This window comes from Scyliorhinus canicula, chromosome 4 (genome assembly GCF_902713615.1).
Source record: "Scyliorhinus canicula chromosome 4, sScyCan1.1, whole genome shotgun sequence".
Taxonomy (NCBI): domain Eukaryota; kingdom Metazoa; phylum Chordata; class Chondrichthyes; order Carcharhiniformes; family Scyliorhinidae; genus Scyliorhinus; species Scyliorhinus canicula.
Window position 1 is genome coordinate 6,439,471 of NC_052149.1, and position 13,643 is coordinate 6,453,113.

At 44.9% G+C, this 13,643-nt stretch overlaps 1 protein-coding gene across 1 annotated transcript in view; it reads left to right on the forward strand.

Annotated features, from left to right (window-relative positions):
* Positions 1 to 13,643, forward strand: part of LOC119964113 (atrial natriuretic peptide receptor 2-like) — a 126,711-nt gene that overhangs the window by 14,650 nt on the left and 98,418 nt on the right. The window contains exons 2-5 of the mRNA XM_038793419.1: positions 471 to 561; positions 3,411 to 3,543; positions 5,237 to 5,293; positions 11,104 to 11,212. Of these exons, the coding sequence (XP_038649347.1) occupies positions 471 to 561; positions 3,411 to 3,543; positions 5,237 to 5,293; positions 11,104 to 11,212 (390 nt within the window). The remainder of the gene's footprint in view (positions 1 to 470; positions 562 to 3,410; positions 3,544 to 5,236; positions 5,294 to 11,103; positions 11,213 to 13,643) is intronic.

Here is a 13,643-nt window from a genome sequence, read left to right on the forward strand (position 1 = left end):
GATAGTGAAAAACTGTTTGCTCTGGTGGGGTGGTGGGAGTCCAGAACAATGAGGCATAAACTTCAAATTAGATCCATGCTTTCAGGGCTGATGATAGGAAGCACTTTTCTTGCAAAGACCATGAGACAAAGGAGCAGAATTAGGCCACTCAGCCCATCGAGTCTGGAGAGTGAAAATCCTCCAAAACGCTTGAGTCTGAGCTTCAAGCAAAAAGTTCAAAATTGAGATTGGCAGATATTTGGGGAAGTTTAGGGAATCGGGGTTGATAAGTGGGGTTAAAATACATTCCAGTCATAAGCTAATTGAAAGGCGGAACAAATATGAAGGGCCGAATGGCCTTCCCCTGTTCCTGTGTTCCTACATTTTGTCCTATGTTTTGGGTCAGGCTGGTTCTAACAAACAACTTTGCTCTCCTCCTAGTATCTGGCTCTCCTTGATGTGACTGTTCTGTCTCTCATCTTTCTTTTCAGCATGCACAATGTTGGCATGACTTAGACAACACAGAGTATGACTGCTGGCCCATGGAGCGTCCAGATGAGTACAACATGATCGATTGTGCGGGTAAGGACCCACACAACGTGTGGACATCCAGCACCATTAAAAGGCACCACATAAAGATATGCACGTTGAGCCGGGAAATGTATTTGACAGTGACCATTATGCCCAGCGTGAAAGATCATGGTAAAGACACATTGGAGGATGGAAATTAGTCTGATGGTGGAGATTTGTGATATTCAGTCTTCCCATCCATGAGCTATTTTGTTTCATTATTTGTTGTGGGTTGGGAATCGCTGGCAAGGTTGTATTAATTGTCCATCGCTAGCTTTCCATCTTGTTCAATACAGGAAACTACACGGGCGGCACAGTGGTCAGCACTGCTGCCTCACAGCACCAGGGACCCGGGTTCAATTCCTGCCTCAGGTGGCTGTGCGGAGTCTGCACATTCTACCAGTGTCTGTGTACGTTTCCTCCTGGTGCTCCGGTTTCCTCCCACAGTCCAAAGATTAGGTGAATTGGCCAGGCAAAATTGCCCCTTGGTGTCTAAAAGGTCAGGTGGGGTTACAGGGATAAGGTGGAGAGGTGGGGTTCAGTAGGGTGCTCTTTCCAAGGGCTGGTACAGGCTCAATGGGCCGAATGGCATCCTTCTATGATTCTAAATGAAAGTCACCATAGTCCCTGAGGACAAAAGGCTGCTCTCTCCTTTTTTGAGAGGGCTGGCTGATGGTGGTTTGACTTGAGGATCCTTATGACTCAGGCGAGAGGCGTGGTTGAGAAGGCGGGGGCCTGCATGGATACCCCCAGCCGGTACGGGTGTTGAACCTGCGCTGTTGCCCACCATCCGTATCCCGAATCAGCCGTCCAACCAACTGAACTAACTGATCCCCAATATAATACATGTGGTGATTCCTGTTGTTCTTCACAGTTGGTTTGGTACAATCAAGTCACTTAAAGGACACATTGCAGAGCAAAATGCCAGCCAACTTGTTGTGGGACTGAAGTAACATGTAACAGGCTCCCTTTCCCTCGGCAATAAAGCACCTGGTTTTCATGATAATCGAACAGCGAATAGTCATTTTTCACTGAAATCTTTGATGCTTCCCCTAACTCTCAAGTTACAATTTGCTTTCACGTTTAGTTTGGGCCTCTGAAGTACGAATCCACTACCATATCGACTATCCGGCACTTACTCTCACAATGGGAGAATCTGCTCCACACAATTATCATCAATTGTCAGAAAGGCACATCTTTTTAAAAGCCCGCCTTTTGAATGTGGACTGGTGGGCCTTTTACTTCTACCTTCACTGCTCCCCACTTTAGTCTCCAAGAGGAATTTACTTAATTCTCTGTTTCCACTTCCGATGGAGAAATCGTGTTCCCTCAAGAAACAAAATTTAATCTCTACAGATGATAGAGCCATAATATGTAGGGCTGGTTTAGCTCAGTGGGCTAGACAGCTGGTTTGTGATGCAGAACAAGGCTAGCAGTGTGGGTTCAGTTCCCGTACCAGTTTACCTGAACAGGCGCCAGAATGTGGCGACTAGGGGCTTTTCACAGTGACTTCATACTTGTGACAATAAAAGGTTATTATTGGGCAGCGCGATAGCATAGTGGTTAGCACTATTGCTTCACAGCTCCAGGGTCTCAGGTTCGATTCCCGGCTTGGGTCACTGTCTGTGCGGAGTCTGCATGTTCTCCCCGTGTGTGCGTGGGTTTCCTCCGGGTGCTCCGGTTTCCTCCCACAGTCCAAAGATGTGCAGGTCAGGTGGATTGGCCATGATAAATTGCCCTTAGTGTTGGGTGGGGTTACTGGGTTATGGGTGGAGGTGTGGGCTTGGGTAGCGTGCTCTTTCCAAGAGCCGGTGCAGACTCGATGGGCCGAATGACCTCCTTCTGCACTGTAAATTCTATGTAATTGCTGTTTTCACTTGATATTTTTTCAACATTTACCTGATATTTCCCTTGTTACTACATAGGTCTCTCCCTTCCAACACAAAGGAAATGAAGAGATTTCCTTGCTTTATTGCTCTGCCATATAATCTGTTGTCACTGGGTCTAATTAGCGGATTGACATCAGTACATTATAAAAGATTATCATAAGACATTATTATAAACATAAACGAACAGGAAGTAATGTAATTCCACTGCACTTTACTCAGGTATTAACTTTGAATTACACCCACCACCAATTACAGAATTGGGATGGCCAATATTTTAACTCCGTGTTAAAGAGCTAAAACCAAAAATCTGGAAGGACAAAATGCCTTCTGCATTTCAAGTGGTCATGTGAATATTTCACATATTCTCCATCAGACTTTCTGAAAATCGGAATGACGAAATAAGCAAGTACTGATCACAGCCGAAGTGAAATTAGTGGAAGTGTCAGGCTCCAGGCTGAAAGATGCTGCCCGCCCCCAGCTTCTGACACTATATACAGCAGCAATGCCTTTCTCCAAACGGTGCGACCTCCATCCAGACTTCCTGCCCTGTGCCATTGGGGTTTAACACTGATGAAATTTGAGGTAGCTGCAGGTTTGACATGTCTCTAAGATTGGGACCCTCTGCCAGCAAGAGGGGTGTAGTTTAATCTTTGCTCGCAGCCTGCCCGAAGGCTTCTTGCGAAGCCTACCAATCGGTATGGGTTCAGTGGCAGGTTCCTCTCGGCACTGGCTGGTACTGGGTCACACAGCCAGTGATCCAGGTGGATGTCAGAGATCTAAAAGGGGCGAGAGACAGTGAAACAATTCCTGCCTCTTTTGCATGAACTTGTCAGAGGGAGAATCTACTTAACCTTTTAACTGTTGGGAATAAAGGACAGGAATTATTTGGGTTTCAACTCTGCGGTGTATTTACGTTTCCCACAAGAAGCCTGATTATCTCCACATTGTGATTTTTCTTCTGCATATTGTAAGGGCTGGAAATGAGCTGGGTTGACAGACCCCCTGAGAAAGTGCGGAGTGGGGAAGAATTTAACGTCACCTACGCAGTTACTGCTTCCCATGATTTCTATCAGATGGCTGTCACACGTGGAATTTTTAAATACAGGTAGGAATTTAAAGGTAGTTCAGAAATGTACCTTCCTTCTAGACCACCATCGATGTTGCTGTCGGGCAGAGATTTCCCAATGGCAAAATAATTGAGCATGGAATCAATTTGGAGTCTTTCGCAAACCTTTATTTTGTGATCAAAGTAAAGTACAGTTACTCTTTTTTTAACTAATTTTTATTCAGGTTTTCACAAAATATCAATAACAGCTCTGACTGGTGCATAATGAATATAAGAAATTGTCATTTTATGGCTTGTATTCTTGTAGTGATATTATTAAAACCTAGTTTAAATGCTTACAGCCAATTTGTCTGCTAGAGCTGTGATTACAAGTGAGGTAATCAGTGATTTTTGCAGTGGACGTGTTTTGCTGATTGGATTAAAGACCATTTTACCTATTTGCAGATAGAGAGCTAATGCAATGTTGTAACAGTTTTAGCCTGGCTAAATCAAGGCACGTCTTGTAACAAGAGACAAAAGAATGCCATTTGCTTTGAGTGCACCTCATGTAGCTAATGGGATGGGCCAGGTCTGCCTGGACAAAAGAGTTGCTTCCAAGAATCTAAGCCCAGCAGAATGTTTTCAGCTTGCTCGTTAAAAAAAGGTTTCTGACTCCAGGGACTCGACACCAAAATAAGCAAGTAAAACTCGGTTGTCAACTTTATACATAAGTGCTATTTGAAATATATGGGTTGCTTAATTGGAATGTCAAGGCAGGATTCACGAAGCAAGTTAAGATGTTGTAACTTAACTGTAAAGCTATTTCTTTGTTGCTAATGTGCTTAATCCTGCGTTCTAATTAAAGCTTGTTTTGATCTTAAGCTGTCTGCTGGTCATCACTCCTGTTGTGCAGTAACATTTCCTCACAGTTTTACGAATTGCAAATAGTTAGGTTCTGGTCCGGACCCATGACAATGGATAAAACATATGATGAGATTGGCAATGATGCATTTACCAAGATATTTACCACTGGAGGTTTCATGACTTGACTACCACTGAGAATCGGGCCAAGCAACTGTCATTCAGGCTAAAGCTAGTAGTTGAATTTATTTACAGGATCTACAGTTAAACGGAAAGGGCATTTGGTGAGAAAAAGCAGCAGCTTAGCAATGAAATTGTATATTTTTAAAACTGCGTTTAAAATCTTCAAATCATTTTGAACTTTGCTCATATTCTGAGGATTGCTTCTTCCAAGTGAGCCCCACCTCGACATCTTGATTAGAAAATAGACAGTTGAGTGAAGACATCTCAAACTTGATCCAATCCTCTGGGGTCTCGGGGATAGGCATCAACAGAGGACCACAGGGACTATTTTCCCATTGACCAAGCTGTTCGCATTGGACAGAGTGAACAGGAAGATTTTTGACTGTCGCAGTTGCCTTTGACAACTGTTTTTCAAAATTGCCCATTAATTGAACACGTCAAAGGCCGCAGAATGTTACTAATGTAGCTGGTATGGAGTGACTTCCTTCCATGAGGTTAGACTGGCCAAATATTTTGATTGGAAGCAGCTCATGCTGTTCTGTTTCAAACTGATGATATATTTATGACCTATGAGAAGATGTGAGTCTGACTGCCCCATTCCTCCAATTAATCAGGATGAACTAGAATTCAGACAATTCCAACAATTTATTGAGAGAGTTGATCAAAGTGCTCAAAGTTTTCGATAGTTTTGAAACTGTTTTTGTGGCAGGAAGGTCAACAAGAGGAAGACACCAACTTACGGCAATAGGCAGCAGATTCAGAGGTGGTATGAGGGAAATGCAACAAATCGTTGCGATCTAGAACATGTTGCCTGAAAGAGCAATGGAATTCAATTCAATCGTAAATTGCAAAAGGGACTTGGATAAGTGCTTGAAGAAGAAAAATGTGCTCGACTATGGGGAAAGAGCTGGGATTGGGCTTAATTAGATAACACTTTCAACCAGCCAGCACTTGCAAAATGGGCTGAATGGTCTCCTTTTGTATTGCATAATCCCTGTTTCATAAGACCATAAGACATATAAGCAGAATTAGGCCACTCGGCCCATCGAGTCTGCTCCGCCATTCAATCATGGCTGATATTTTCTCATCCCCATTCTCCTGCCTTCTCCCCATAACCCCTGATCCCCTTATTGACCAGAACCTATCTATCTCTGTCTTGAAGACACTCAATGATTTGGCCTCCATAGCCTTCTGCAGGAAAGAGTTCCACAGATTCACCACCCTCTGGCTGAAGAAATTCCTCCTCATTTCTGTTTTAAAGGATCGTCCCTTTAGTTTGAGATTATGCCCTCTGCTTCTAGTTTTTCCTACAAGTGGAAACATCCTCTCCATGTCCACTCTATCCAGGCCTCGCAGTATCTTGTAAATTTCAATAAGATCCTCCCTCATCCTTCCAAACTCCAACGAGTACAGACCCAGAGCCCCCACCATTCCTCATACGACAATGAAGTTTCAATGAAGTTAGATACACTAAAGGGCAGCACGGTAACACGTTGGTTAGCACTGTTGCTTCACTGCTTCAGGGTCCCAGGTTCGATTCCCGGCTTGGGTCACTGTCTGTGCAGAGTCTGCACGTTCTCCCCGTGTCTGCGTGGGTTTCCTCCCGGTCCTCTGTTAGGTGAACTGGACATTCTAAATTCTCCCTCTGTGTACCCGAACAGCTGGCAGAATGTGGTGACTAGGGGATTTTCACGGTAACTTCATTTGCAGTGTTAATGTAAGCCTCCTTGTGACAATAAAGATTGCTATTATTATTAGCACTTGCTACTCAGCTAAAGCCAGAAGAGGAAAAAATGACCTCCTCTGTATATATGTTGCTGTGAACAGGCTTAAGGGACTGAAACTGTCTCCAGACCTATTTTCCATTATGATAGTTGACAAGGGGGCAGGCCCTACTTACAGCTTGAGCTGCTATTCTAAGTGTTCCTCTTTTCTTCCTTTACTAGTTTAGGCCAAAGTTGCAATGTTACCTTGTCATAGCTAATACTCATTCATTCTAAACATTTTGGCGTCAGAGAGAATGGCAACGCAGGTGGAAAATATTTCAAATACCACTCATGAACGTTAACAACCAGGTTTATTTTCTCTGTGCAGGATTTGTGGGGAGAACACCTTTCAGGACCAAACTGAAACTCTTCTGTTCACATACGAGTTCTGGGACCACCTGCCTTTTCAGACAGATCTGTCTCCTCCCATTAACCACATCATCTGTGCCCAAAGTATAAGGCATTCTTTTGTATCTTCTACAGTAGGTCTGTTGAATTGCTTAGCCAGAACCAAACACAATACCCCTCATAAATTATCAATACCCCAGGGGTCCTTCAAACATAAACAATATTCCATTAGCTAGCTATCTGTAAAGAAGTAAATGGTTCTCAAGATCAAAACACAAAACACTGAAAATCAATGCTTACATCACTTTTATAAGTTTGATTGTATTCTTTGAGAAGGTAACTAAGTACATTGATGAAGGTTGATGTCATATACATGGATTTTAGTAAGGCTTTTGATAAGATGCCCCATGGTCCCCAAAAGTAAGGCGGCATGGCATAGAGGGAAATTTGTCCAATTGGATCAGTAACTGGCTATCACATAAAAGACGGAGGGTGGTGGTAGATGGTAAATTTTCATCCTAGAGCCCAATCACCAGCGGTGTGCCATAGGGATCAGTGCTGGGTCCTCTGCTATTTGTGATTTTTATCAATGACTTTGATGATGTAGTTGAAGGTTGGCTTAGTAAATTTGCTGATGACACCAAGATTGGTGGAGTAGTGGATGAGGTGGAGGGCTGTTGTGGGCTGCAAAGAGACATTGATAGGATACAGAGCTGGGCTGAAAAGAGGCAGATGGAGTTTAACCCTGATAAGTGTGAAGTGATTCATTTTGGTAGGACAAATTTGAATGCGGATTACAGGGTTAACGGCAGGGTTCTGAAGAATTGTGGAGGAGCAGAGCGATCTCGGAGTTCATGTCCATAGATCTCTGAAAGTTGCCACCCAAGTGGATAGAGTCGTGAAGAAAGCCTATATTGTGTTAGCATTTATTGACAGGGGGATTGACTTTAAGAGCCCTGAGGTTATGCTGCAACTGTAGAAAACCCTGGTGGATCACATTTGGAGTATTGTGTGCAGTTCTGGTCACCTCATTATAGGAAGGATGTGTAAGCATTGGAAAGAGTTACCAGGATGCTGCCTGGATTGGAGGGTAGGTCTTATGAGGAAAGGTTGAGGGAGCTAGGGCTTTTCTCGTTGGAGTTAAGGAGGATGAGAGGTGACACAATTGAGGTGCATAAGCTGATGAGAGGGATAGATAGAGTGGACATTCAGCGACTTTTTACCTCGGGTGGATGTAGCTGTTACAATGGGGCATAACGATAAGGTTCATGATGGAAGATATAGGAGGGATATCAGAGGTAGCTTCTTTACTCAGAAAGTGGTTGGGACGTGGAACACACTCCCATCTATGGTAGTGGAGTCGGACACTTTAGGAACTTTCAAGCGGTTATTGGATAGGCATATGGGGCTGGTTTAGCTCACTTGGCTAAATCGCTGGCTTTTAAAGCAGACCAAGCAGGCCAGCAGCACGGTTCAATTCCCGTACCAGCCTCCCCGGACAGGCGCCGGAATGTGGCGACTAGGGCTTTTCACAGTAACTTCATTGAAGCCTACTCGTGACAATAAGCGATTTTCATTTCATTTTTCATTTCATATGGAGTGCACTAGAATGATTGGGAGTAAGTTGATTTGATCTTAGTTTCAGACTAGTTCGGCACAACATCATGGGCCGAAGGCCCTGTACTTTGCTGTACAGTTCTATGTTCTATGCACTGTAACAGCTCTCACAGTCATACTGTTTGTATGCATCTTGCCCCAGGTTTTAATAACATTACTGCAAAAAATATAAAGTGCGACAATTTCTTACATTCATCACACCAGTCTCCTCAATCTCTCCTCCTCGACAATCCTGCCACCCCAGGAATCAGCCTGGTGAACATTGTGTCACTATGGGACAATACCCAAGGTGTGGTCTCACCACTGCTCTGTACAATTAAAGCAAGACTTCTTCACTCTTGAACTCAAATACACTTGAACATCAACACTTCCAAACTCTCTCCATTTAAGAAATACTCTGTAGGCGGGATTTTCTGATCGCGCCCGCCCAGAGATCAGAAATTTCCAGTGCATCTTTAAATAGTCTGTCAAATTATCCATTCGCAGTGGGCAGAACAGGAAGATTTATCCCTGCATTTCTGTTTGCCCAACGAACATAAGCAACTTCATATTTTTCCACACGTTGTCCATTCACGTAGAAGCCTAAGTCCCCTTGAAACCTATAGAACATAGAACATAGAACAGTACAGCACAGAACAGGCCCTTCGGCCCTCAATGTTGTGCCGAGCCATGATCACCCTACTCAAACCCACATATCCACCCTATACCGTAACCCAACAACCCCCCCCCTTAACCTTACTTTTTATTAGGACACTACGGGCAATTTAGCATGGCCAATCCACCTAACCCGCACATCTTTGGACTGTGGGAGGAAACCGGAGCACCTGGAGGAAACCCACGCACACAGGGGGAGGACGTGTAGACTCCACACAGACAGTGACCCAGCCGGGAATCGAACCTGGGACCCTGGAGCTGTGAAGCATTTATGCTAACCACTATGCTACCCTGCTGCCCCTTTGTATCCTCCACACTGCTCACATCCCCACCAAGGTTTGTGTCATCAGTGAACTTGGAAATTTTACATTGGCTCCCCACATTCCAAATATTGATATATGCAAAGGAGCAGAGATAGAAAGTAGGGGTAAGTTTAGCAAATCTCTCTCTTCTCACAGTGCGTGCATCAATAAAATGCAATCACAGGCGATTCTAGCCTGCCTCGTGTCACATAGCTGACCCCCATGCCCTGTAGGCCCATCAGGATTCCCAATGAGTGAGGAAAGCTTCACAAAATTCATCTTGTGCTATCCAATTCTTCTTCTTGCGCTCCACTGATGTTCACTAAACTCAACATCTTCAACATCCCATCACTACATTTGATCCTCTATGAGTGACAATGTCAGGGCGGTATAAATATTTCCTACTTTCTCTGTCTTTAGCTTTGACAAAGGGTCATCTGGACTCGAAACGTTAGCTCTTTTCTCTCCCTACAGATGCTGCCGGATCTGCTGAGATTTTCCAGCATTTTCTCTTTGTTTTCAGATTCCAGTATCCGCAATAATTTGCTTTTATCCAATGTAAGGGCTTGCTCTTCATTTACTAGTGAGAAATTGACATTGGTCAATAGTGTAAAATGAGCCAGATTGGGTTACACCCCTGTCACGTATCACTCCCAATTTGACGTGGGCAGCACTGTAGCACAGTGGGCAGCACGGTAGCACAGTGGGCAGCACGGTAGCATAGTGGGCTGCACGGCAGCACAGTGGTTAGCACTGTTGCTTCATAGCTCCAGGTCCCAGGTTTGATTCCCGGCTTGGGTCACTGCCTGTGCGGAGTCGTCACGTTCGCCCCGCGTTTGCGTGAGTTTCCTCCGGGCTCTCCGCTTTCCTCCCACAAGACCCAAAAGACGTGCTGTTAGGTCAATTGGACATTCTGAATTCTCCCTCTGTGTACCCGAACAGGTGCTGGAATGTGGTGACTAGGGGCTTTTCACAGTAACTTCATTGCAATGTCAATGTAAGCCTACTTGTGACACCCTCCCTAACAGCACTGCGGGTGTACCTACACCACATGGACTGCAGGGCTTCAAGAAGGCAGCTCACTCTCACCACATCAGGGGGCAATTAGGGATGGGCAAGAAATGCTGGCCTTGCCAGTAATGCCCACATGCCGTGAAAAATTAAAAAAAGGAGGGTTGGTAACTGGGGGGTCTTAAATTGTAGAGAATTTGCAAAAAAAAAAGGGTCACATGAGGGAATAAAATTTATAATGCTTTGTTAAAATCTAAAATGTGGGCTGCACGGTGGCGCAGTGCTTAGCACTGCTGCCTCACGACGGCGAGGACCCAGGTTCGATCCTGACTCTGGGTCACTGTCCGTGTGGAGTTTGCACATTCTCCCCGTGTCTGCGTGGGTTTCGCACTCACAACCCAAAGATGTGCAGGGTAGGTAGATTGGCGACGCTAAATTGCCCCTTAATTGGAAAAAAATTATTGGGATCTCTAAATTTATTAAGAAATAAATAAATAAAATCTAAAATGCATTATCTGAGAGGGGTTCAGTCATAACGTTGAAAAGAATTTTGAATAGATACTGAAAGGGGAAAAGTTCTAGGGTTATAGTGAGTGGGATTAATTGGATAGCTCTTTCAAAGGGCTAGCATAGCTGTGCTGGGCTGAATGGCTGCCTCTGGGCTGTGTGATTTTATGATTCCATCGGAGAAGACCCATTGCGAACCTTAATACATTTGAACTGTTTTGATTAAACAAGTATCACATTGGCTTTGGTGAAGTGTACCCTATCAATACTAATTTCCTGTTAAATGAATGGCTATAATTTGCAAAGATTCCAGTGATGTTTTGTTTGACACACTTTTGATTTCTTGTTAATACACAGCAATGTGAGTGAAGCAAAAGATTCTGTGAAGAAAAGGAGTGTCCAGTGAATTGGAAAGACGCAACAGAAAGCAACTGCTGTGTTTATCACGCAAACATCCATTCGTGCCCGATGGCATTCATGGTGTGTGCTTGTTTTACTTCATTGTCATTCACTGAACAGCCTGTTTTCAAATCCCTGCACAGCTTCACCCTTCTCTATCTCAATAAGCTCCTCCAGCCCTTCCAAAATCGCCCCCCTTCTCCAATTCTAGTTTCTTATGAATCCCCAAATTTTATCGCCCCACCATTGACAGCCATGCTTTCAGCTACCTCCGACATAAAATTTCCTTCCTAAATCGCCCTGCTCCTCCGTCTCCTTTCAAACACACCTTAAAAACCACCTTTTGACTCAACTCTAGTTCACCTCTCCTAATGCAGGTACGGTTTCTCAAATCCGGCTGCTGACAATCTGGGGTTGTCTGAAAACTGGACATTTATAGAATGTGTCATGCATCAATTGTAATTGAGGGAAACTTTAAAAAAGCTAATCTGCATTTGGCGCTGCATTAGAGTGGACTGGTTTAGCACTTTGCTGCCTTCACGGCGATTTATTCCAACACCCCAAGTGACGTTTGACCCCACACTTGACCCCAAATCCCCAACCTACCCAACGTGAAATTTGTCAAAGTCCAATGTTTTGAGGTGCCCGTATCTGTATCTCCTCATGTGGCTCAGTAACAAATCTTGTTTAATAATGGCTCCTGTGAAGCACCTTGGGATGTTTTACTATGTTTAAATGCAGATTGTTGTTGAACTTTCATGAAGTTGATCAAACCTTGAGTGGAATCATATGTTTTTATTGTTGCTGGTAACAGTGACTGCAGAATTACTGCAGTCGCTCTTGATTGGACATGGAGTCAGTTCATGCAGACTCGCTGTGGTACACATGCGCGGTGCATTGTAATATTGGGTTGGATTCTCCGATTCCCAACGGCGAAATCGCTTTTGGCGATCAGCCGGAGAATGTGTTTCTACGCTGGAATCGGGGAGGAGTCGTTTTTCCGATGCTGTACAGCGCGGCCGCCGCAGGCCACCGCCATGTATATGCACGGCCATGGACCTGGCAATTCTGCAGCCGTATCCACGGCATAAAGCCGGGGGCTTTACGCAGCGCGGCTGCTAGCCGCAGACCTGCCGGAGGATCGGTGCGGGGACGGCGCTGACTTTTTGGTCATAAGACCAGATGGATCCTGCGGACATAACCGCAGAATCGGAGAATCCAGCCCCATGTTTTTCGCAATATGTTTGTAATTTATCAGAGAACCGAAGGTAAAGTGGTAAAATGATTCTGCTGCAATGCATTGTGGTCTGGAAGACGCCACCTGAAAGGGCGGTGGCTGCAGATCCGGTAATAACTTTCAAAAGGGAGTTGGATGAATAGTTGATGGCGAACATTACACAGAGCTGTGAAGCAAAGGTTAGCTGGTGGGATGACTTAGATAGCTCCAGGGCTAGAACAGACACAATGATCGGCGTTTTCTGGCCCTGTCATGGTAGGACCCACCGCGAGAGGCTTGCCAACCCCATAACATTCACTCGCGGAGGGACAAGAAAATCCTGGCTGAAGGTTTGTCCATAAAATCCCAAGATTTCCCCCCAAAATGGGTGAAAAGGACCAAATACCCAGGACTCTAGCAGGAGCGACCCGAACTTCTCCAACATGTCGCTCCCGGAAATCCTGGGATCCAGAAAATCCCACCCAATGGCTCAAATAGTCTTCTCTCGGCTCGGACATAGAAACATGGAGAAAATAGGAGCAGGAGTAGGCCATTCAGCCTATTGACCATGCTGTGCCATTCATTGTGACCGTGTCTGATCCTTTACCTCAGCGCTATACTCCTGCACTCGCCTCATATCCCTAGATAGCATCTAGGAAACTATTTGTTTCTCAAATATATTCAAGTGGCTTGGCTTCCACTGCGTTCTGTGGTAGAACATGCCACAGGTTCACCATCCTTTGAGTGAAGAAAAGTTTCCTCATCTCATTCCGAAATGGTCTATCTGTATCCTGAGATACCCCTTATTCTAGACCCCCCCAGCCAGAGAAAACACCATCCCCCCAGACAGTCCATTCTGCCCTGTCAGAATTGGATATGTTTCAATGAGATCCCCTCTCATTCTTCTAAATTCCAGTGATTATAGGCCCAGTCAGTCCAATTTCTCCTCATACCGACAATCCTGCCATCCCAAAAATCAGTCTGGTGAATCCCCGTTGCATTCCCCCCATGGCAACTACATCTTTTCTGAGCTAACAAGACCAAAACTGCACACAATACTCGAGATGTGGTCTAATCATAATCCTGTACAGCTGCACTCATCCAGGCAAGTGGAGAGTATTCCATTATACTCCTAACTTGTACCTTGTGGATGGCAGACAGACTTTGGGGTGGGGGGGGGGGGGGGGGGGGGGGGGGGGGGGGGGGGGGGGATCAGGAGGTGAGTTACTCTCCGTAGGATTCCTCGTCTTTGACCTGCCCTGGTAGCCACAGTGTTAGTATAGCTAGTCCAGTTCA